The 22,168-nt window shown below is 35.1% G+C and overlaps 4 protein-coding genes and 1 pseudogene across 6 annotated transcripts; 2 read left to right on the top strand and 3 right to left on the bottom strand.

Moving 5' to 3' along the window:
• Positions 1–545: 545 nt before the first annotated feature.
• LOC105638767 (delta(7)-sterol-C5(6)-desaturase-like) lies at positions 546–5,416 on the top strand. The gene is made up of 3 exons (NM_001319925.1): positions 546–950; positions 2,544–2,849; positions 4,802–5,416. The coding sequence occupies exons 1-3, from the start codon at positions 731–733 to the stop codon at positions 5,095–5,097; spliced, it is 822 nt and encodes a 273-aa protein (NP_001306854.1). The 5' UTR covers positions 546–730; the 3' UTR covers positions 5,098–5,416.
• Positions 5,417–6,236: 820 nt separating this feature from the next.
• CRS1 (maize chloroplast splicing factor-like protein) lies at positions 6,237–12,418 on the top strand. Of its 3 annotated transcripts, none has more exons than XR_016320444.1 (9): positions 6,237–7,124; positions 7,851–8,277; positions 8,545–8,675; positions 9,077–9,427; positions 9,501–9,657; positions 10,595–10,884; positions 11,057–11,116; positions 11,319–11,529; positions 12,055–12,418. XR_016320444.1 is itself a non-coding variant. In XM_089720137.1 (8 exons), exons 1-8 carry the CDS (start codon positions 6,369–6,371, stop codon positions 11,373–11,375), a joined length of 2,229 nt encoding a protein of 742 aa, XP_089576263.1. In that variant the 5' UTR covers positions 6,237–6,368; the 3' UTR covers positions 11,376–12,418. The 3 variants fall into 3 exon arrangements, 1 of the variants encoding a protein (XP_089576263.1); XR_016320443.1 differs by having other exon boundaries at positions 12,076–12,418; XM_089720137.1 differs by having other exon boundaries at positions 11,319–12,418.
• A 323-nt stretch (positions 12,419–12,741) lies between these two features.
• LOC149497058 (SKP1-like protein 4 pseudogene) lies at positions 12,742–14,241 on the bottom strand (annotated as a pseudogene).
• Positions 14,242–14,419: 178 nt separating this feature from the next.
• On the bottom strand, positions 14,420–21,953 carry LOC119370535 (LEAF RUST 10 DISEASE-RESISTANCE LOCUS RECEPTOR-LIKE PROTEIN KINASE-like 2.4). The gene is made up of 3 exons (XM_089720139.1): positions 21,025–21,953; positions 16,082–16,117; positions 14,420–15,988 (listed from the first exon to the last, which is right to left on the bottom strand). The coding sequence occupies exons 1-3, from the start codon at positions 21,776–21,778 to the stop codon at positions 14,829–14,831; spliced, it is 1,950 nt and encodes a 649-aa protein (XP_089576265.1). The 5' UTR covers positions 21,779–21,953; the 3' UTR covers positions 14,420–14,828.
• LOC149497059 (LEAF RUST 10 DISEASE-RESISTANCE LOCUS RECEPTOR-LIKE PROTEIN KINASE-like 2.7) lies at positions 18,200–20,256 on the bottom strand. The gene has a single exon (XM_089720382.1). It carries the CDS (start codon positions 20,254–20,256, stop codon positions 19,471–19,473), a length of 786 nt encoding a protein of 261 aa, XP_089576508.1. The 3' UTR covers positions 18,200–19,470.
• Positions 21,954–22,168: the final 215 nt, after the last annotated feature.

The following is a 22,168-nucleotide window of genomic DNA, read 5'->3' on the forward strand; positions in this document are numbered from 1 at the left end:
AATCACATTTTGTGCAAAGCTAGGATGTTAATTAAAATTTAAATGCTAGAAATAATATATTAAACTATTCAAACCCGAATTTATTTAAAATGCATTTTTTACTAATAAATGAATAGGGTATCTGTGGTAACATTACCAAAATAATTTATTATAGCAGGTAATGGATAGCAAATACCCAGAATCTAATATCTGTATCTTATTATAGCGGGTAACGGGTGGTAAGTACTTAGAATATAATAATTATATCCTAATATCCGTTATAAGAAGTAATTTCATTGCTTGTATCTGTTTATAACACATTTATAACTATTTATACTTTGGTTAAAATGGATGGAAACGGATTGAATACCCTGCTCATGATCATTGTGTAAGTAGCTAATCAATCTGATCAATTGTTATAAAAAGGAAAAAAAGAAAAAAAAAATCAATTGGAATAGGAGGACAACAGCGGCTATAATGGACCGCTGCTACTCTGTACAATATCTAATTAAGATATTCTCTTAGGAATAAAAAATAAGAAAACATTCGATATTCATTCACTCCTCAAGCAAACCTCTCTGTCTCTGAGTTTCATGCCGTTTGTCATTTATATCTTATTAACACCTATAAGATCTCCTTCCAAATTAAAAGCAACTCGCTCACTCACGCTCCTCGCCCACAATATTTGCCCTTCAAAAACAGCCCTTTCTCTCTTTCGCTGCCGGCGATAATACAATTCGCCGGAGAACCCATGGACGACAAGTATCTCCAGCTTTTCTTAGATGAGACTGGGCTCTATAACGACATTGTTCTAGGCCATCTTCTGCCGTCCAACTGGTGGGTCCCACTTCCTCGCTTCTTTCAGACGTGGCTCCGTAACTACATTGCTGGAACCCTTCTCTACTTAATCTCTGGGTTACTCTGGTGCTTCTACATTTATTACTTGAAGCGCAACGTTTATGTTCCTAAAGGTATGCAACATGTTGCATTCATGGAATTTTTTTTCCAAATAGATGATTTTACAGTATTTCATTTGTTGAAATGCGAATCTGGATTAGTTTGTTTATTATTTGACGAGTGTGCTATCTGGCTCGATTTATTTTTATTTTTGGATTGAGTCTTGGTTGTTTATACCGAAGTTTATGTTCAAGTTCAGTGGGTTTAATTCAGTTTGGACATTATTTGGAATCTGGGTTTGGTTAGGTGCTTCTAGTTCATTGATGGGTATAATTTAATCCCTTTTCTTTTTTCTTTATTCCCTAAAACTTTTTCTTGATATTTTTAGTTCATATGCTTGACTATGAACTGATCTTATATAGTTGTCTACTTTTAATCTGGGCTGATTTGTTGTTCATGGATGGTGCTACTGTAGTATTTTTCTTTAAGATGTTTTCAGTTCCATCGGGTTGCAGGCTTGCAGATTTTGATTCTTTTGTTATTTCTCTGGTCAAGTTCTTCATTCTGTGGCCACTTGCCAGTTGTCGTAGTTTGTATCTTTTGTCTTTGTGCTGAATTAACGGTATATTGTAGTCCCTTTCTGCCAATTATACATGTTATAATTGATTGCTTGGTTGTCTGTGTTGCTTTCACGAGTTAACTCCGAATTTCAAATGCCCAGTTATCAAGTCAGTAGTGTACCTTTTTTTTTTTTTTAATCAAATTCATTTGATAAAACATATTTCCAAACCAGTAATAAATTTTCATTCTAACTCTTGAAATATTTACTATATGGAATTTGATTGTTCTAAATTCTGAACTGTATTTGTTTCTGAGTAAGGTGATGGCTTTACTATCACTGTCTGTTCTAGTGATTCATTTTCTTTGTCGCGACCTATTTTGCTTTCTTATTTGCTTTTATTTGTTTCTTTTTTCAGTCATATGTTCAAAATTATCAAGTTGATTTATGTGGCATGGATATCTGCCTCCTTTTAGCATTTCATTTGTTTCTTCTTTTCCTTTTTTCCCTTTTCACTTCTTTTTATTTTATTTTTTATGGGGAACTTCTTTGCTTTTCTGTGACAAAGAATGAGAAATGTTAACTGTGATATGATTCACTGACAAATGTTCTCATATTTAATAATTAGCACTAACAGAAAACATCACTTGTTCTTTTATTAGATAGCTCCAGGATATCTCTGTCTTACTGAGCACACTTTTGGAAGTTGCTAATTGATAACTGTTTGGACTTTCTTATTGAAGATGGAGAGTATATAGTTTCTATTATAGAAATATATTGAAAAAATACGGCATTAAGGATAAAATTTCCTCAGAATCCTGTTTAGTTTCTCTCTCTCTCTCTCTCTCTCTCTCTCTCTCTATATATATATATATATATATATATATATATATATTTCTTTTCTACTTTGTAAGAAATTTTTTTTTGTCATTGATTTTCATAAATATGTTTTTAGGAGTATAAGAAGAAAGATGCTTTGCAGGCAACTTTGCGGCATTTGAATTTCATTTTACAATTTATGTCTTCCACTATCCATAGAAATTTGTTGGCCTTCTGCCTGGACATAAAATAACAACTCCAATTTATCTCTTGAGAATTCTTGTTGCAGATGCTATCCCTTCAAGAACAGCCATGCTCTTGCAAATACAAGTTGCTATGAAGGCTATGCCATGGTACTGCGCTCTTCCATCTCTTTCTGAGTACATGGTTGAAAATGGCTGGACAAAGTGTTTTGCAAGCATATCTGATGTTGGCTGGTTTGCCTACATCATCTATCTAATTGCATATCTTGTTTTGGTGGAGTTTGGGATCTACTGGATGCACAGAGAATTGCATGATATAAAACCTTTGTACAAGTATCTTCATGCTACTCATCACATTTATAACAAGCAGAATACTCTTTCTCCTTTTGCCGGTAAGTTCTAAATGAATCCAATCCAACTTTATGGTTCATGTTGTGGCAAGTTGAATTGTGATTTATGGGATAACTAATGCACATAAATGTAGAAACGAAGCCCTCTTTCTGATTATAAAACTCACTGGTAAGAAGAAACTTAGTCATCAAGATTTTTCCAGTTAGAATTTACAATCTGTTATGGTTAAGTTGCTCCTTACGGTTAAATGGTTAGACAAAGTGGGTTTAGACCTTAAAATACTTTATAATGGTAGAGCTTTGTGTTTTAGAGCAAGTATTTTTCTTCCCTTGATCTCTTGTTAGGCAGAAACCTTAAATTTTTCTCTAAATGTTAAGAGATTATAGCGAGTACGATGTCATAAACAATTCAGTATATTATGACTTACAGAAGTTGTACAGGCATGAGCAATCAACACTATTTCATTGACTTAAAAGTTGTCATGTGTTAGGATGCTAATTAGAGAAGACCTGGTGGAGATGAATTTAGGGTGAATATTTTCTTGTTTTTTTTTTTTTTTTCTACCAAGTCCTTCCATTGTTGTTTGATACCTCTTTTTGTTCTTGTTGACTTAGGGTCCAGGTCTTTGGTATACATCCTCTCAAAGAGGAATGCAAGCCTAGCTCTTTCAAAAATTTTCTTCTTCTATAATTAGCAAATGTGCATGCTTCTTACTCAAAGTAGAAGACTTTGGTTCTTTGGGTTACGACTAAACTATTCACATTGAGAATTTCTTCGCCCAGCGAATCTTATGGCCTGTTTGTTGACAGGAATAAGGTATCACGAATAGGAATGATTGTTTACTTTTCATTCCCCTTCTTTAAAATGTTCTGTGTCTGGAAATGAGGGGAATGAGAACGAATTAGGAATAAAAGTCCATTTGTTCCTTTTCTTCGGGAGTTGAAGTAGGATAACATTTTTGTTCCCTTTCTCTTGTTCCTGGTAATCAGAAGGGTATTAGTACAGTACTCTACTATGATTTTTGAAGCATGTATGATTAAGTTGGCTGTTATTAGTATAGTTTTGGGTTACTCAGCTTTCTGTTTGCTAGAATTGCACTGGAATTTTTTCTTTAGTTTACTGTTTCTACGATATGGCCTTTCGTCCTATTTCCACCGCTAATTCAGCCTCATTTGTTACCAAGTACCATTGCTTCTGCAGCCAATTATTCTTCTAAATTAACAAATATGATCAGGTTTCTTCTTTTGATTATCCATCAAATCTTATGCTTGTGAATTTCACTGCAAGGTTATAGGCCTAAAGTCTTTTATTTGCTCAACAATTGATAATTTTTGTTTTCAATTTTGTGCGAGATAGGAAGGTGCAAATTTTGTCTGGACCAATTTCTTATTATTTTTATCTGTTAATTGAGTTGTTATGCACAATAATTGCTCTATGTTGAATTCCACAGCCATTGGAGAAAGGTATAGCTAGAAGTTAATGGAAATTAATTTTACTTGATTTTAGGAAAGCCTAAATCATATGGCCAATGGGACAAAAAATGCCAATGGCCAGGGGTTTGAGTACCTAAGCGATAGTTTATCAGTTGTCATGTGGAAACAAGGGAGCTGGGCTTTATCTTGTAGGCATCTCTTTCTGAATGGTGAACATTGATATGGTGTGATTAAACATGCACAGAAAATGATCAGTGCTTCAGCTTGGATTCTATGTTTATCTTGGCATAATGACCATATATTTGGCATTGTTGGTTATGAGATGTCATTTTAAATATATGATTGATTTGTTTACCTTACTAGCTCTTTTGTAGTATTTGTGCATTACCATTGAAAAAATCATTTAAATGCAAAACCATTTATCTGAAATAAACAAAAAAGGCTGTTCGCTTGTTTTTGTTATTTGAAATTCTTAGACTTGCTATTTGTTTGGAATTATTTTTAGTATTGTGAGTTTCCATGCAAATCCTTTAGATACTAATTGAAAATTTTGTCCATAGGCTTGGCATTTCACCCGCTTGATGGAATACTACAAGCAATCCCACATGTTATAGCTCTCTTCGTCGTCCCTACACATTTTAGGACTCACATAGGTCTCTTATTCCTGGAGGCCCTATGGACTGCAAACATTCACGATTGCATCCATGCCAAGCAATGGCCAATAATGGGTGCTGGTTATCACACCATCCACCATACTACATACCGCCATAATTACGGTCATTATACTATATGGATGGATTGGATGCTAGGCACCCTTCGTGATCCAGAGGATGATGCTTTTGAAAAGGTGAAGTGATACATCATGCCTTGACATAATCTCATACATTGTCAGAACTCTTGCATAGGCATCCATTTCGGACAGAGTGCTTTTGATATATGCTTCCTTTGGATGTAAATCTTCTTGTTCTTTTAGATTTGTAGTGCCCTTGACTGAGGTGGTTTGTTTTTAGAGGAGATATGTTTGGGTGCTAGGAAGCTTTCATGCTTATAAAACTTGCAGCTAGTCCTAAGCTCCATAGCCATGTACTCGATCTAAATAAATTTCTGTTGTATGCGTTCTGGGGCTTGTATTATTTGGAATGTATTTTTTATTGATGTTGCTAATTAAAAAGCTATGCCGTCGAAATGCACCTCTTCTAGTGTTTTCTATGCTTATACTGTGCAAGTTACTTTTGAAAATTAAAGTTCGGGCAATTGGGAAATTTTGGATATTTTGATTGCTTGTGGATAATGCCAGCCAGGATATATCATAGAAAAGATTTGGTCTATTTTTTCTGCCTCAAAATACTATAAAGGACAACGGACCACACCATTTCAAAGAGAAAATGGCTATTTTAATATATTTTCCTTATTTGTGAAAAAAAAAAAGAAAAAAAAAAAAAGAAAAAGGCTAAAAGGACCATGCAGTAACTGCACAGCTGATGATTGGAGGGAAAAATTGTTTCCTCAGTTAAAACAGTTTGCAAGAATGAAAAAACTGGCGATTATGGAATCAAACAATAGATTAAAAAAACAAAGAAAATTCCTCCCCTTCCCCTCTATAACTTGTATTTCCTACATTTTATGAGTCTAAATTTGTAACGTCTGCCCTTTATAGCTGTTACTGATATTTTGGTTACTCTCATTTACTGTCCGAGCTCAATTACAGGTTTTAAGCCAAATTTATAAGAGAAGCTGAAAGTTATGGCAGGATTTTTCCTTAAATTTTTCTGATCTTCAGAACAGAGAAGTGTTGTACCCAAGCTTATTTGTAACAATGTTTGTTTCGCATTATTGACATAATTCTTTACTTTTTATTAAACGAACGAAAAGCTATCCCAAATATTTTAATATAGTAACAGAACTAAAAATTGAGTAATTTGAAAGTTAAATTTTCAAAAATAGATTTCGGTATTTGATTGATGTTAAAAGATTGAATAATATTGAAAAAAAAAATATATGGAAGTGGCGAGAAAGCTAAGAACAAAACAAGGAGAAATAACCAGACTGTGAGACTGACATGAATTAACGAACTCTTTTTCACTTCTGGGAAAGAAAAAGAAAATCAACCACCATAGCTCGTCACTCATGCCTGCCACTCTTTTCCTCCAATTTTACGCTTACAATCCCATTACTTCCTCCTTCAACCCACAAAGCAACAAAAATTATTTCAAAAATTCCCAAAATTCTTCATTTTCCATAGACAAAAATACAGAATTGACTGTCTCATCAGACTCCAATTCCCAATCCAATGATGTCATTAAAGTTCCAACAGCTCCATGGATGAAGGGTCCTCTTCTTCTCAAATCCCATGAAATCCTTAACCTCTCAACACCCAGAAAGAAGAACTCCTCAAAGAATGCAAATATTGAAAAGTCTGACAAGGCATTGACTGCTAAAGAAAGTGGGGTAAGAGGGAACAAAGCAATGGCTAAGATTGTTAAGAGCATTGACAAACTGCAACAGAATCAAGATTCAGTTAACGCACAAGTTAATTTTGATGGGTTTGAGATTGGAGACGGTTTGGTTCAGATTGGAGGAGATGAGAAGGCGAGGGTTGATAAGAAGTTTCTGCCTTGGGTAAGGGAAGATAGGGTTTTGTATTGGAGAATGAAGAAGGAGAAAGTGGTTACTAAGGCTGAGTTGAGTCTTGATAAGGAATTGCTCGAGAGATTGAGATGTGAAGCTGCAAGGATGAGGAATTGGGTGAAAGTGAAGAAAGCAGGAGTGACAGAAAGGGTGGTTAATGAGATAAGAAATTCTTGGAAGAGAAATGAGCTTGCCATGGTTAAATTTGACCTCCCTTTGTGTCGAAACATGGATAGAGCAAGGGAAATTATTGAGGTTTGATTTCCTTCTGTTGCTACTGTTTGGTTCGGTTTCTTTGTAAAGTGTATTATCACTTAGGAGATAATTCTGAGATATGAGAGAACATCTCTGAGAGAAAATGATATACAAATTAGAATAAAATTTTGAACTTGGATTTAATTTGGACAATGGTTGGACTTAATGTGGATCTTGTATTGTTGATTAATTAGTACTTGTATGCTTTTTATGCCCTGTGGAAAGTGAAAACACTGGCTTTTTATTCAGTATTGTGATGTCTGCACACACTGAGAACAAATGCTATTTGAAATGCGTCCTGCATTTCTTGGTATAAGAATTAAATTTTAAACTGTAAATTTGTTATCCTTTCACTTCTTAATTGTGCAGCACGTCTTTGTAGCACATCTTTCACAAAATAACTAATCAACCCTCTTAAAGTTCATATCAGAAAGAATGTTATGAATGACTGAATTTTGAAATATGACTGTAGTGCCATATATCATGAATGAACAGCAAGTTCCTTTTAATACGCTCCTGCAGGTACTTAGTAACCCGAAAAATGAGGCTACTTAATCTTGCTTGTAAGGATTTTCAACATTTACATTGCTCAAATATTGTAAAATATAACTTGTAGTAGGTTTCCACTCTTTGTCATGGCTGGTAGCTGATGTGGTATTATTTTATTCTTTCTCATTTCTTTTCACCGATTGACTTTTTTTTTTTTCCCACTCTCTTCATAATCAGATGAAGACTGGCGGCTTGGTTGTTTGGAGTAAGAAAGATTTCCTTGCTATCTACAGAGGACATAATCATCATTTGACTAAAACTTCCTACATAAGTTGCATGGATTCAAAGATCTGCAGCAAGGGTGAAGAAGAGGATTCTATATCAACCAGCATCTTTATGGAAGAAGATGCTAATTTGTCACCAATAAATGGTTCTTTGTTTGAGAGGGAAACTGATAGATTATTGGATGGCTTGGGACCCCGTTTTGTTGACTGGTGGATGCGAAAGCCATTGCCAGTAGATGCAGATTTGCTTCCAGCAGTGGTTCCTGGGTTTAAGCCTCCATCAAGGCTTTGTCCTTCCTATGGTAGAGCAAAGCTGAAAGATGATGAACTGACGTACTTGAGGAAGCTTGCTCATGCTCTACCTACTCATTTTGTCCTTGGTATCTTCTTGGCAGCTGTAATTTTGTTAGTGTTTCACTAGAAACAAATGCATGCTTACTTGCCTATATGATGCAATCAAATAGGTGAAGCAAGTAGGAAATACTCTTTGACATCATGAGAATAATATGCTTACTGATATTGGAAATGCTTTTATAAGAATGTCACCCATTCTTTGTAAATGTGATCAAAGCTTTACTCTCCTCCAGTGGGAATTTTTTATTCTAATATTCAAGGCTGTTTAATTTTTCTCTTCTTATTTTATTAAGGGAGGAACAGAGGACTTCAAGGGTTGGCTGCTGCTATCTTAAAACTGTGGGAAAAGAGTCTCATAGCAAAGATTGCTGTGAAGTGGGGCATTCAAAATGCTAACAATGAGCAAATGGCAAATGAACTAAAGGCAAGTTCAAAGTAAAGTTACCTATTAGCCTTTGAATACCATGGGTCCATGATTGTTCGAATTATTCTTACATGTGAACAAGCATATATTCCTACATCTATTCTGTAGATGTAGGCAAGCTTCCCATGCATATTGTCATTGGAAGATATTGAGTACACTTAAGTTACCTATAATTTCAAACAACGTGGTTTTCCTTTTATCATATTCGTGTGAAAAATCATCCTTGCTTAAGCATCACATTTTCTGCCATATGTAGCTCCTATGAACCCATGTACTGGTGTGGTAATCTACCCACACCAGTACTAAGCCTTTGATTCAAAATTTCTTTGTCTCAAGGATCAAGCTCCTCTTCTTTAATTTGCTTTTTAGATCAGTATTTAACTTTGATCTCACAAATACAGATTCTCACTGGAGGAGTTCTGTTACTTCGCAATAAGTTCTTTATAATACTTTATAGAGGTAAAGACTTCCTTCCTTGCCAAGTTGCAAATCTGATAGCAGACAGAGAAATTGAGCTTAAAAGGTGCCACCTGAATGAAGAAGGTGCACGATTGAAAGCGATTGAAAGTTTTTACTCAGCTGATGAACTATCGGTAAACACAAGCAAAATTGGAACCTTGAATGAATTCCAGGATATACAAGCCAAATTTGGGGAGCTTGCAAAAGAATACATGGAATCTAAAATCAAATTAGAAGCTAAAAAGGAAAAATTAGAGAAGGAACTGAGAAATCAAGAGCACAAGCTTTATATTGTAAGATTCCTTCCATCATCTCATTTCTTCATGACACTGCTGTTTGTGAAAATATTCGCCATGGAATTTGTAGCTTCAAAGAAAGATAGAGAAGTCAGCTAGGGAGTTATCGAAGTTGAGATCTGCTTCGGCAGCGGCTGATCAAGATGTTGACCTGGAAATGATGACGGAAGAAGAAAGAGAATGCTTTCGAAAGATAGGACTGAAGATGCATAGTAGCTTAGTGCTTGGTAAGGAGAGCTTACTCCAATTTTCAATCAAAATTTTTTCTTTGTTTTGTTTTATAATTCCAGACAGCTTTCTTCTGCATTATTTATTTTCTCTTCCTTTGTGGTAGATCTCTTCTTTAGTTATCTAAACATTAAATGATTTATTCTTAGTTTCTTATCATTTTCTTTTTTTTTGTTTCTTTTACTTGATGTGTATAGTAGATGAGCTGTATGGGTTTCTCGTTTGGCTTTTACTTTGCAATCCATTTGTCGTAACTCGTACATACCTCTAAGCTCAGTATTAAGGAAACACACTTGATGTATCAACATCAATATTATAGATAGAGTTTCCTGAAAGTTTTATCACAAGATTTAAAGATATATGGTAAGGATCAATTTAGGAGGATAGGAATCTAGGGCTTTTATTATATTTTTTTTTATGTCAATGAACTACATGCTTTGAGATGCTCAAAAGAAAAAAAAGGATATTCAGTGAGACTGTTAGAGTACTAAAGTTTGACTGGGTATATAGTAGAACAAGCATGGCTGTAATTGCATTGTTGTGTTTTTCTTTTCCATTTAAAGGTATAATTATGTTTATCCATGATGTTTCTCATACCAAAAGTATAAGGGAGAAAGAGGAACGGTGCTCTTTTTCATAATTTTATAACATCCTCATCTCCATGATCCTTGGTTCATGGCATGCCCTTGTTCTCGTATATGTTTTCTTTTTATACATGATTGGTGCATTCAATCCTCATATTTGGTGCATGATCTTCATTGATTAACCAAAAACAGAACTTTAATTTCATCATTGACCGAGTAAAGTGTCAATTCTGCCCAGACTTGGCATGCGCTATGTAAAGCCATGATATATGGCATTGTCTATAGATGTTCAGCTGTCCCTCTCTCTACTTGTGTACATTGTCAAAGCTTTTTGGTTTGTTGTTGGCTGTAGGTAGGCGTGGGGTCTTTGATGGTGTTATGGAAGGTCTGCATCAGCATTGGAAGCATAGAGAAGTGGTCAAGGTGATCACAATGCAGAGAATTTTTTCGCAGGTAATTCGCACTGCAAAATTTCTTGAAGCAGAAAGTGGGGGGATATTAGTATCAGTGGACAAGCTTAAAGAAGGCCACGCTATAATAATTTACCGTGGAAAAAATTATAAGCGTCCTCCAAAGCTTCTCAATAATCTTCCAACCAAAATAGAGGCATTGCGTAGATCTCTTGAAATGCAGAGAATTGGAGTAAGCAAAACTCTTACTTTTCTCCCTAGTCTGTCAATTAGCTTGTTCTGTCAGGTCAATTTGTACCATAGTTTTACCAAATCTGCGTGAAGCCTACTTTTTCTTTTCCACTTTTGCTTTATCTACATGTTTATTTATTTGTCTTTTTGGTGTTGGGGGATGAAACTTTCAGTCTTTGAAGTTTTTTGCACATCAGAGACAATGCGCAATCAGAGAGTTGAAATTCAAACTGGTATGTTTGATTTCTTCTGATAAATTATCTTTGTTTTAGAAAAAAATAAAATCAAAACAGTTCTATTGCGTGAGTTTCTCTAACCTTCATTAAAGCAAGAAAAATGAAAAAGAAAAGTCCAACAAAAGCAACTAGTTTTGATTTTTCTCTTTTAACATTAAGAGTTTTCGAGCATTGAATGTTTAGGAGATGAATTTTGCAGGCAAAGCTTCAGGAATCTGAGGGAAAGGATATGAAAAACTCGCAGATCATGAGCTAGCATATGTCTCATATCATGTATTGTAATATTGTTTCCTCTTGCATTCTGGACTCAATTAAGAATAGCAAATGTGTTGCCACAAGGAGGAGTTTCCAATATCTTGGTCACAATATCACTTTGCAACAGAATCTTTCCTTATCTTCTTGAAAATTTTGTAAGTTGACAAATTTGAGTTTGTTGTCGCATTTGTATCCTTGAGCATATGAGAACTATGAAATGCATGCACCATAAATGTTGAAAGAGTAAACATATGCAAGAAAGAATTGGGAAATAGCCTTACTTGAAGCTTGAGGTAACTTGTGTATTTGCTTCACCATTTGAATCTTAAATCTCTTTCTAGCCTTTTACAGGAAATATTAGGTTGATTTGCATGTAATCATTGGAAATGCTATGGCAGAATCCTGTGTCCTGGAGATCTGGGTACAGTATCAATTAGTCAAAGACTTGTTCTGAACTTATTTATGGGACTCTTAGGAAATAAACTAGTTCATTCACTAATTGAACTTTATAAAATATTATTGTATTCTCAATCTTATCCTCTGTTGGTGGGTTTTCCTTTTGGTGAAGCATATGTTTTTCCCACTTTCATCGCCAATTGTCAATTATCAAGTAGATTTTATGTTCCTTGTCAAGTTGCTTATTACTTTGGCACAATCCTGACAGACTAATCTGTGTCCAGTTTTTTGACCATGTTTGGCAGGTCTGCTGAGGAAACCACCCTTTTGGTAAGATTTGGCGTGTTCTTGTGGCCAATAGCCGTAGCTAAAACAGGATAGGAAGCCAGGGTGGTCAATAGTATCTATGCAAGTTCACAATCAACTCAATGGTCTATTGCAAAGATTTATCTATTAGCTACCCAGTGATGCTGCCTAACAGCCTAAAGTGTGTCTTGAGAAGATATGGTACTAATCCCAAGCTCTTCAAGTTATGGCACTATGTTCTTCTACTTTACTATGTTAACATTTATTTAGAAAAGTTCTGATTGTTTATCAAAAGAATAAATAAATAAATAGAAATTAAAAGAAAAGGCTTTGATTTGATAATATTACATTATTTTCCCTAATAATCCTTTTCTAAAATGGAAGTTCTATATTTCTTTTAACATCCCCACAGTTTTTATTTGTCCGTATCAACTAATGCTTTTGGAATCATAATTGTTAACATCTTAGAATATAAATCTGAGCAAAATTATAGTGATACTAAAGAAAATCTGAGCAACATTTTGTCTAATTATAGAACTTGCTATAGCAGCAGCTGCAGCTATTATCAGTATCTGCTTAGGATTGTTAACTAGGATTTTGGTGTGGGAAGACGATGATATTGTAGTCCAAGAAAGCTAAACAGGATGAAAAGATGTAGGCATTCATTATGAATTATCATTCTAGATAAAAATTTGTCCTAAAATCTGAAATTTTGGGCTTACAAATTATATGCAAGGGAAGGGAAAGTATAGTTTCATTGTTGAGTGCAAGAGAGACATACATTGTTCATGAATGGGTTATATATATGGTCAACTTTCTTTCTGTAAAGTAAATAAAATGGAAAGAAACTATAGTTAGTGTGAACTTCTGGTAGCAAATCGTTTGGTTAGAGACGAGACAAGATCATATCCACAAACACGACGAGACGAGATCATATCACAAACAGCATTTGACACAATCATATTCACAAACAGCATTGAAACTGACACAACCGTTACACACTGTATTACCTTTCTTCACATATCTGAGCACTGCATGGAATAGGAATGAAGACGCTGCGATAACCATCTTGAGGCACAGATGGTGCAATTTTATTACAAATCACTTGGATTTTCTGGAATCGCAGCTTTAGAGGCCTTGATGTGAAATGATAGGAAAACCCTTCCCACATACTTAAAATTAATTTTCATTCAGCTCAGTTCCTCCCCCAATTTAGAGGCCTTATTCCCCCATTAAATATTTAAACAAGTATTCCAATTTGAAGCTCAAACAACTCGAAAAACAAACTTCAAGGCCAAATATCATAAAAAAAAAAAAAAAACTAAATCGAATCCAAACCCTAACCTTCAATTTCTTCGTTCAGACAATATGCTTCTCAAAATATTTTAACGGAATGAACAATCATGCAATAAAATTCATAAAATGACACGCTACCGACAAAAGGACGAGGAATGAGACATATTATGAGTTGTACGATCATTATGCTTCAACCGAGTCATTCTATTCCACCCGGATCGTTACTAATTCTAATAACTATTTAGAATAAGAAAATGACATAAAACAACCTACCTAACTAAACAAGCTATGGAAAGATCCAAGCAACAAATTGAACAAACCAATAAAAAAAAATAAAATTAATTAATCTTGATCAACACCCTCGTAAGCCCAAGCGTTCTCCTCGCGAAGTCTAGCTTCCTCTTGTGGCGTAAAATCATTCTCAAACCCAAAATAGCCACGAACATATTCGACGCTCTTGTTATTAATATGATCAGCAATGGCCTGACTAAGCAAATCCAACAAATACTTGATGTTTAGATAATTAACCGCCAAAATCAATTCTTTTATGTCTACAGCTTGTTTCTTCACAAATTCTGCATTATAAGCTTTGAGATCGGTTGCATTAGATTTCAACTTCAAGTAATCCTCGATGTAAGTTATTATCAAAGAGAGCGACGCGGATGACACGTTAGGGAGAGGAATTATGGTAGCTTTAGACGAGGAAGAAGAATTATCAGCAAACTCATCGAAAAAACTTTTCACAGTAATCATCTCCATAGCCACGGCTTCTTCTATCTCGAAAAGCTTATTGTCGAAGGTCTTCAAGGTAATGGTTTGCTTTGATTCCATGTTGATTAATTCTTAGAAACGAATTGAAGTGATTTTTGCGATTTATGCTCGGGCAGTTTATTTATTTATACTGGCAATTTTTTATTCCTAAAGTCGTTAGGAAATCCGATTGATAGGCGAAATGATAATCGGAGTATTAAAAGAATATAAATCCGAATAGAATTTTGATTTCTACTAAATTCAGAAATTTGCAATTAATTGTTTTTTTTAAATGTAAATTATTTAACCAATGAAACGTAATTCTAGTTATTCTGCCCTTCACAATGCCTCTTAAACCAATCCCTGAGTTAAATTAATTAAAGGATGTTAAAGTGGGTATTTCTATTTCTTACTCCTTGATTTAACTCATAGTTTGAATTCAACATTGTTGAAATGAAGCTGAAAAGTGGGTATATGGCTATATGCTTTTGTTTTCTGGTGAGATTAAAATTTTGTGTAGCATAAATAGCCCATATACTATTACATGATCAGACCGTATGAACAAAACACGAAATAGATCAAAGTGCAACGAGAAAACCCTTAATTGGTTTGGTTGGTTTTTCACAAACTCTGCTACTTCAACAATTACACTCTGAAATTTGCAATGCCTACAATGTCCATTTCTGTTTACGACAAAATGTTTTCTTCATGCTTCTGGGATCATGTCCGCTGCTGATGACAATGTAGATGAGTACTCTACCTCTACAGTTGCTGTAGTTGCAGGGAATAGAGGTTTTGGTGGAATTTGCAAAGATTGCAAACTACCTTCCAACATCTCTATTACCTTGGTCATTGATGGTCTATCTGATGGATTTGTTTGAATACACCATAACCCTATTATTATCATCCTTCTCACCATCTCTCCTTGATCTCCTTCTATCACATTCTCATTCATACTAGAATTCTCTCCTGGTTCAAGAAACTTGTAAAGCTCATCTGGAAAATACATTTCGCTGCCCTCTGATGCTTTAATATCACTAGTATTTCTTCTTCCAAACATTTCAAGGATCATCATTCCGTAGCTATACACGTCAGACTTGTAAGAAGCCCCTCCTAAGCTTCTCATAAACACTTCTGGAGCAATGTACCCTACTGTCCCTCGCGCACTCAACATTGACACTATACTTTCTTTTCTCTTGCATAGTTTTGCAAGACCAAAATCAGAGATTTTTGGACAGAAATCATCATCTAGAAGGACATTTTGAGGTTTTATATCAAAATGCACAATCCTAGTATTACAACGTTGATGCAAGTATTCTAAACCTCTAGCAATGCCAATTGCAATGTCATATAACATTTTCCTTTCTAGCTGATTGCCTAAATCGTATATGAATTTATCTAGAGATCCATTAGGCATGTATTCATATATCAAAGCTCTTTTAGTCCTCTCATAACAAAATCCTAATAGAGTAACAATATTGACATGTGAAGTTCTACTAATACTCGCAACTTCATTAATAAATTCTTCTCCCTCGCCTATAGATTTATTTAAAACTTTTACTGCCACACAACGACCATCCTTTAATTTTCCTCTATACACACTTCCAAATCCACCTTGACCTAGTTTATCAGCAAATGAGTTGGTAATTTTCTTAATGTCTGAATATGAATACCGTTGTGGCATGAGAGAGTGATAGTTCATGATGAATGCTTCTATGTCTTTTTCTTGTTTTGTGTTCTTCGTTTCGCTCCAAAATCCTCTTCTAGTGATGCAATAACAAATTCTGAAAATAGTCCAAAATCCTCTTCTAGTGATGCAATAACAAATACTGAAAATAGCTGCAACTGCCACTACTGTGCCAAGTCCTGAAATGGAAAAAAGATTCCTCAGATTTTCTACTGTGTAACTAATTTTATTTCAACTTAAACGTGTATGTTCGTAGCAGAACTTAATCGTACCTATTCCAAGTTTCACTGCTATATTTGATTTGTCTCCTGCAGTAATCAGTTGTGTCAGAAATATTAGGCGATGAATGACCATAATGAAATAAAGTCTAGGACGGACTAGTGTCACACGAAAATAATTATTGTCCCTTGGTTCTATCGATTTCCCAGGCTTGATTCCTTTCACGTGGTCCTTCCATTTAATTTTAATGTTTTCCTGATAAATATCCAGTCAAAAACTAAAATGCCCTTTTGATAAGACAAAAATTAAAGTCACTATGCTTTTACTTCTCCTCTTCACCTCAAATCTCCATTTATGCAACTATATAAATTCAATAAATAAATAAATTAAAAAACTCATTTAAAAACGGAGTCTTAATCAGGTCTGCTTGGAACTTGAGGTTTGCAGTTTGCCACATACCTCGTCGTGCAGCAAGAGTTATTTTCTCTTTCTTGAAAACGGAATCTCGAAATCAAGCGACGTCATAGGAGTGATGGAAGGAGCAGAAACCATTTCAACTGAGAGCGGCGATCTTCCATTTGATGGGACATTTTCTTTGGTGTGAACACAAGAAACCAAAGGTGTTAAAGTCAATGAAGACATGATATAAATCCGAGCTTGGTCTTGAGGCGTTGGGCTTATGTGATGATGGCGTGGTGTTTATTTGCGACGGTGGTTGGTTGTGATGATGGTGCTCTTTTGTTAGTAGTGGTGGTGGCGGTGGCTGCAGTTACGGGTGGCACAAAAACCTTGGATTCCAGTTCTAAAAAATGCGGAACCGAAACAGAATTAGATGAGATGGATAAACGGAATTTTTAAGGGGAATAAGTGGAACCTACGTATGCCTGTACATCCCTTGAATTAGATGAGATGGATAATCAGAATATTTAACGGGACTCAGTGAAACATGCATATGTCTTTGCGATACCTTTACAGGCTTGATGTAACGGGACTATGCGTCCCTTTACATAGCCTCACATTTATTTCGCATAGGATGTCCAACGTGGCAAGAATAGTGAATTACCATTTAACCCCTATTTATTACCCTAATCTATCATGTCTTTTTCTCTTTTCTTTCTTTCTCTTTTGGGGTCTCTACAGCTCTTCTCTCTCTTCCATTGAAAACCACCGATCTTGGAGGAGACGAAGAAGCAGAGTCGTTATTAAGCAAGGCAAAGCAGGAGAAAGGAAAAAAGATACACCTGATTCCGGTTGATTTGTTGTTCCACAACTAAACGGTTAAGCCTGATCAGATCAATAACGAGCAAATGAACTAGTAGCATAGTTGTAACCACATAGCCCACCAGACAATTTACACGTGGCACAAGTAGAATCATTTGCAGTCCATTGAAGTCCAAAACCCTGCTCTAAGCTGCAATCAAATTTTCCTTTGTAGGACTAATCTCTATAGGCAGAACAGCTGATTCTGTTGCCGGAACAGTAACGCTATTTTTGCAAGATACCAAGACGCTGATTAATGCATTGTCATAATCACTTAGCCTTCTTGTCGCATAAAAACCATTGCTATTGCTGTGGTTTAAGGTACAAGTAAACTGACTTGAAAACCCTTCAGGTATAGCAATTTGCAGCCGAAAGAGCAGGACAATCATAGTACAGAGTTATATTCCGAATACCCGAAGAATAATTGAAAGAAGCTGAATTCAAAGTGGTGTTGTGAAGGAGATTAGGACAGATTCCTCCTATGTAGTCTGTTCTAGCAACCTTAAGAGTCTGTGACTCGCTATAGATGTCAAGGAGTTGGTAAGTTAGATTCGTGATTGTGATCACTGCGGTTTCTTCTGTGCAATTAAGCCAGAAGTCCGGTTGGCCACAGTAATTAGGTCGAGCTGATCCCCAGAAAGGATAGCTAATACCTGTAATGTTTCCACAATCAAATGTTCCGCTGCAGTTCTGGTATCGCTCATCAATTGATACACATATTGAAGGGTAGAGAAAGATTATAGTAATGATTAAAGCCAAAGACAGGGTTGTGAAGGAATGGGATTGCATTTTCAGAGAGAGGGAGAGAGATAAAGACATGCAGAAAATTCTTCATAGTGCTTAGATATAACGTAAGGAAATGGAAACGTGTTTTGGCTTTTGACAAAATGAAAAAAAATTAATGGGTTCGGCTGCATTTGGATGAGTTTCAAGTGTATGTGATTTTTGTCAAAGAAGGTTCTATTGGAATAGTTGGAGGTGGTCAATGATGGAAAATAATAGGAATAAAGTGACTCAGCAACTTATTTTCTAAGCATTTGTAGCAGGAAACCTATAGAATAAGTTAGTATAAAAATCAAAACGCTGAACATACATGTACAGTTAAATATATGGTCCTTTCTGAAGAGTCAAAATAAACCACCCACACACAAAATCTGCTAAAATCAGAAATTTAAAATAATTTTGAAACACTCGTGCTTAATATTTTTATAATCTAGAAACCAACAAAGTCAAGAAAATGAGGACCCGTGTTTATAATATTTTAGTTTGTAATATCTATTTTTACAAAGTCTAAGCTAACAAAAACCTGTGCACATCTACATCTACCATGTTTCCTCCTGAGTTTCCTCCTTGTATAGGACCTAAATTCAAGATTTGACAGGAAAAAGGCTGATTTACATAAGATAATGGATGCTGAAATTTCTTGAGTTTTATGGGGACTTTATTACTTCTAGGAACTGCTTTGCAAATTCACAAACCAGATTATTAGCGCGTAATGTAAGGTAGTCTCCTTCATAGAAAAGGAGAGTTTGGAAAGGAATTTCCATACTGGATGATGATGATGAGAGGTCTAGAATAGGAGAACAAGCAAGGAACGCAGACTAAGATGATTTTAACAGAATACTAAAATTAATCAACATAAGCTTAGACAGCCAAACAAATAATTGCAAATGTCAATATTCTTATAATTAGTGAATTCATCATATTGTCCATGTGTTCAGACTGGAAATGGAGACTATCCAACTTTGAAAGCTACATGGAGACAGAAAATGGGCAACCTCTTCAAAATTTAAGACAATCTCCATTTATAAATGCCCAGAGCCTTAAATACTCTGCACAATAAATTGTAATCCTAAACATCTTAATTAAGCACTACAAAAGTGAAAGTTACAGTTTAATTTATTTAACTAATAGTTTCTTAAGTTCCAAAGTTCAAGTTCTGAAGGTATTTTGTAATAGAAAATTTATCCTTATACATCAGAACCAAAATAAAATTGTGTGTAATAGCTTGTAACATTGCCGAACATTTGACCATAACTAGTGTGTGAAAGTGACTATTGTGAAAATTACTAGTTAAATAATTAATCACTGCCTGGAGGGAAGGTACCCTGTAATTGTCATTGCCTGTACCTAAAATTAATCTCACCATCTAACTCCAGGGCATAAAAGATATGCCTATTAGCTATAAAAGGAGGCACATACCTGGCCTGGAAGAACATAGATTTGCAGTTGGTTGATCATTGCAAAAGCAAGTAAATGCATTTGTAGTTGTGTTAAATCCACAAGTCCCGCCAGAGTCGACACATGTAAGGCATTGATCATTAGTACTTATTTGCCACTCCAATATAAATCCCTCCCCTAATGCATCATTGATTGATATTCTATTGTTCTCCAAGTCCTGAGCACTTGTTTCAAGAACTGGAACAATGACACTGCTATTACACGAATTGACTGAGACTTCTCTGGTTACGCAATAGACTTCGATGCTTGTTCCATTTATTAAGCAGTCAGGTAGATGAATAATTTCTGAGAAAGGACTATTTGGCGTGGAAGAGCAACCATACAGTAGGGTCAGGTTCCTAAGCCCTGAGGCATATCTGAAGATGGTGAAATCTAGGGAACTATTATACAAGTAGGTAGGGCAAATATTGTTATGGAAATCCTCTCTAGCTAGTCTAAGGACCTGATTTTCAGAGGTCATATCAAGAATTCTGTATGTATTAGAAATAAATCTGATAATTGGGATATTGTCTTGGCACTTCAGCTCAAGACCTGGTAGACCACAGTAATCTGCTCGGTTTCCGCCCCAGAAAGGATAACCGATATTTTTAATGTCTCCACATTCAAATGGCTCAGTGCAGTTTGTATAATGATAATCATAGGCTGCAAAAGATATATGAATGTCTCTTGATGAAAGAACTATGAGCAAAAGAGAAAGAAATGTAGGTGTAAAACGACTAGTATACATATTTTTGAATCTAGCTAGAGGATAAGGGAAAACAGGGTACACAAAGTAGATAAGGAGAGAAATGATGGAAAATTGAAAATCAAATGGAAGGAGAAGCCTGTTTTGGAAGTTCTACTTGTCCTTAAAAGATACTGGAAACAGTCAAATTATGAGTCACTTCAAACTCAGTGAATGGAACTGATTGCATATTGTAAACACTAATATCCGAATCTTTAGGAACTAACAAACGTGGTAATCAGACAAATTAATGATATTGCACTGGAATGATCTTCTAGGACTAAGTTCCAAGTGCAAAAGTTCAAAATAACCATTTGACATTAGCTGCCAAAATAGTTGGTTCAAGATTATTAGCAAGAGATAAATTTTACCTTGTCACTTGTCAGCAACAAGGAAATGCTAAGGTTACAGGCTTTGCCAAAAATATCAAACTAGAAGCACAGCATTTTCTCGGTTGACAACGACGTGGCTGACATGCTACCAAATCTTCTTATTATCCAGTTGTTATGATGGCAGCACCTTTGAAAAATATCGTATAACAACAATAATTAATTGTTCACTAGTAAAATTGTGACTACCACTGTCTATAAACTAAAAAGCCTACGTATCCATTGTTAATTCGTCTAGTTCCGCAGTCTATAGTTATGAAAATATATATGGTGAACTTTCTTTTGACTAATTCATGAGAAAAGTAATAAACAAAGAAAAAACTGGAAAGAATCAAATGGTTAGGTGTTAACTTGCATCAAATAGATGGAGATGGATACATACCCGGTCTACTTTCAGGAACAGCATCTGGTGACCAAGTAGCACAAGTTTTTGATCCTGTAATTTGGCCGAGGAGACAATAGCAAGTCGTTTCATTAGAGAAGAAATCATATCCACAAGCTCCTTTCGAATTGAGACAATCATTACAAACTGTATTATCTACTTTCAATTTCACTTCAAATCCTTGTTTCAAGCTTTCTTTCAGACCTGTCAAATTGAAAAGCATTGTTTCCAAACTCAATTCATAAACCGGCACGAAAACGCTGCGATAACATGACCCAGGGCCAACAGCGTTCAATAAGACATAACCATTTTGAGGCAGAGACCCTGCGATGAAGCAATTGAATAGTGCTGGGATTCCAACAGGGCAACCGTATATAAATGTGAGATTCCGATAACCTGGAGAGTAATCGAAAAACTTAGAGTCAAGTGTGGTGTTAAGGAAGTCAGGTTTACAGAAATCATAGATATAATCTTCTCTTGCAATTTTCAGAATCTGATGGTCGTTGTTGATGTCCAGAACACGGTATTTTACACCGTTGATTTCTATTTTTGTTATATTTTTTTCGCATTTGAGCTCCAATTCAGGAACGCCGCAACCATACTGCCGATCACTTCCCCAGAAAGGATAGCCGGCGGAAATATTTCCACAGACGAATTTAGTAGCACAGGAAGTGAACAAGTCTGGGTTGCCTAAACAACAAGGAATTGCAATAGAGAAGAAAAACAAAAAGAGTGAAAATTTTGAAGAACTCATTTAAGTGGAGATGGAGAATTGTAAAACCTGAAAATGGAACAGTTAAAAGGAGGATTTGATGCAGAGGATACAGAAACGAGCTACATGCTATGAAATGCAACCACACAATGTGATGGAAAAAAAAAAAGATGTGCTAGACTTTTGTAACATAGATTAGTTGACTTATTTTTTTGTTTAATTTTGAAGTATATCAATTGAAAACATGGATGTATAGAAATTAAATAATAAATGATTTTTTAAAAAAGAAAATAAAACTATATATTGTGACAGACGAAAAAGAAAAATGAACTTTTATATATATATATATATATATATATGACAAATGGAATATTATTATTATTATTATCATCCGAATTTTTAGGAACTAACAAATGTGGTAATCAGATAAAT

Source organism: Jatropha curcas, chromosome 4 (assembly GCF_041381405.1).
Source record: "Jatropha curcas cultivar XTBG-Jc1 chromosome 4, XTBG_Jcur_1.0, whole genome shotgun sequence".
Lineage (NCBI taxonomy): Eukaryota > Viridiplantae > Streptophyta > Magnoliopsida > Malpighiales > Euphorbiaceae > Jatropha > Jatropha curcas.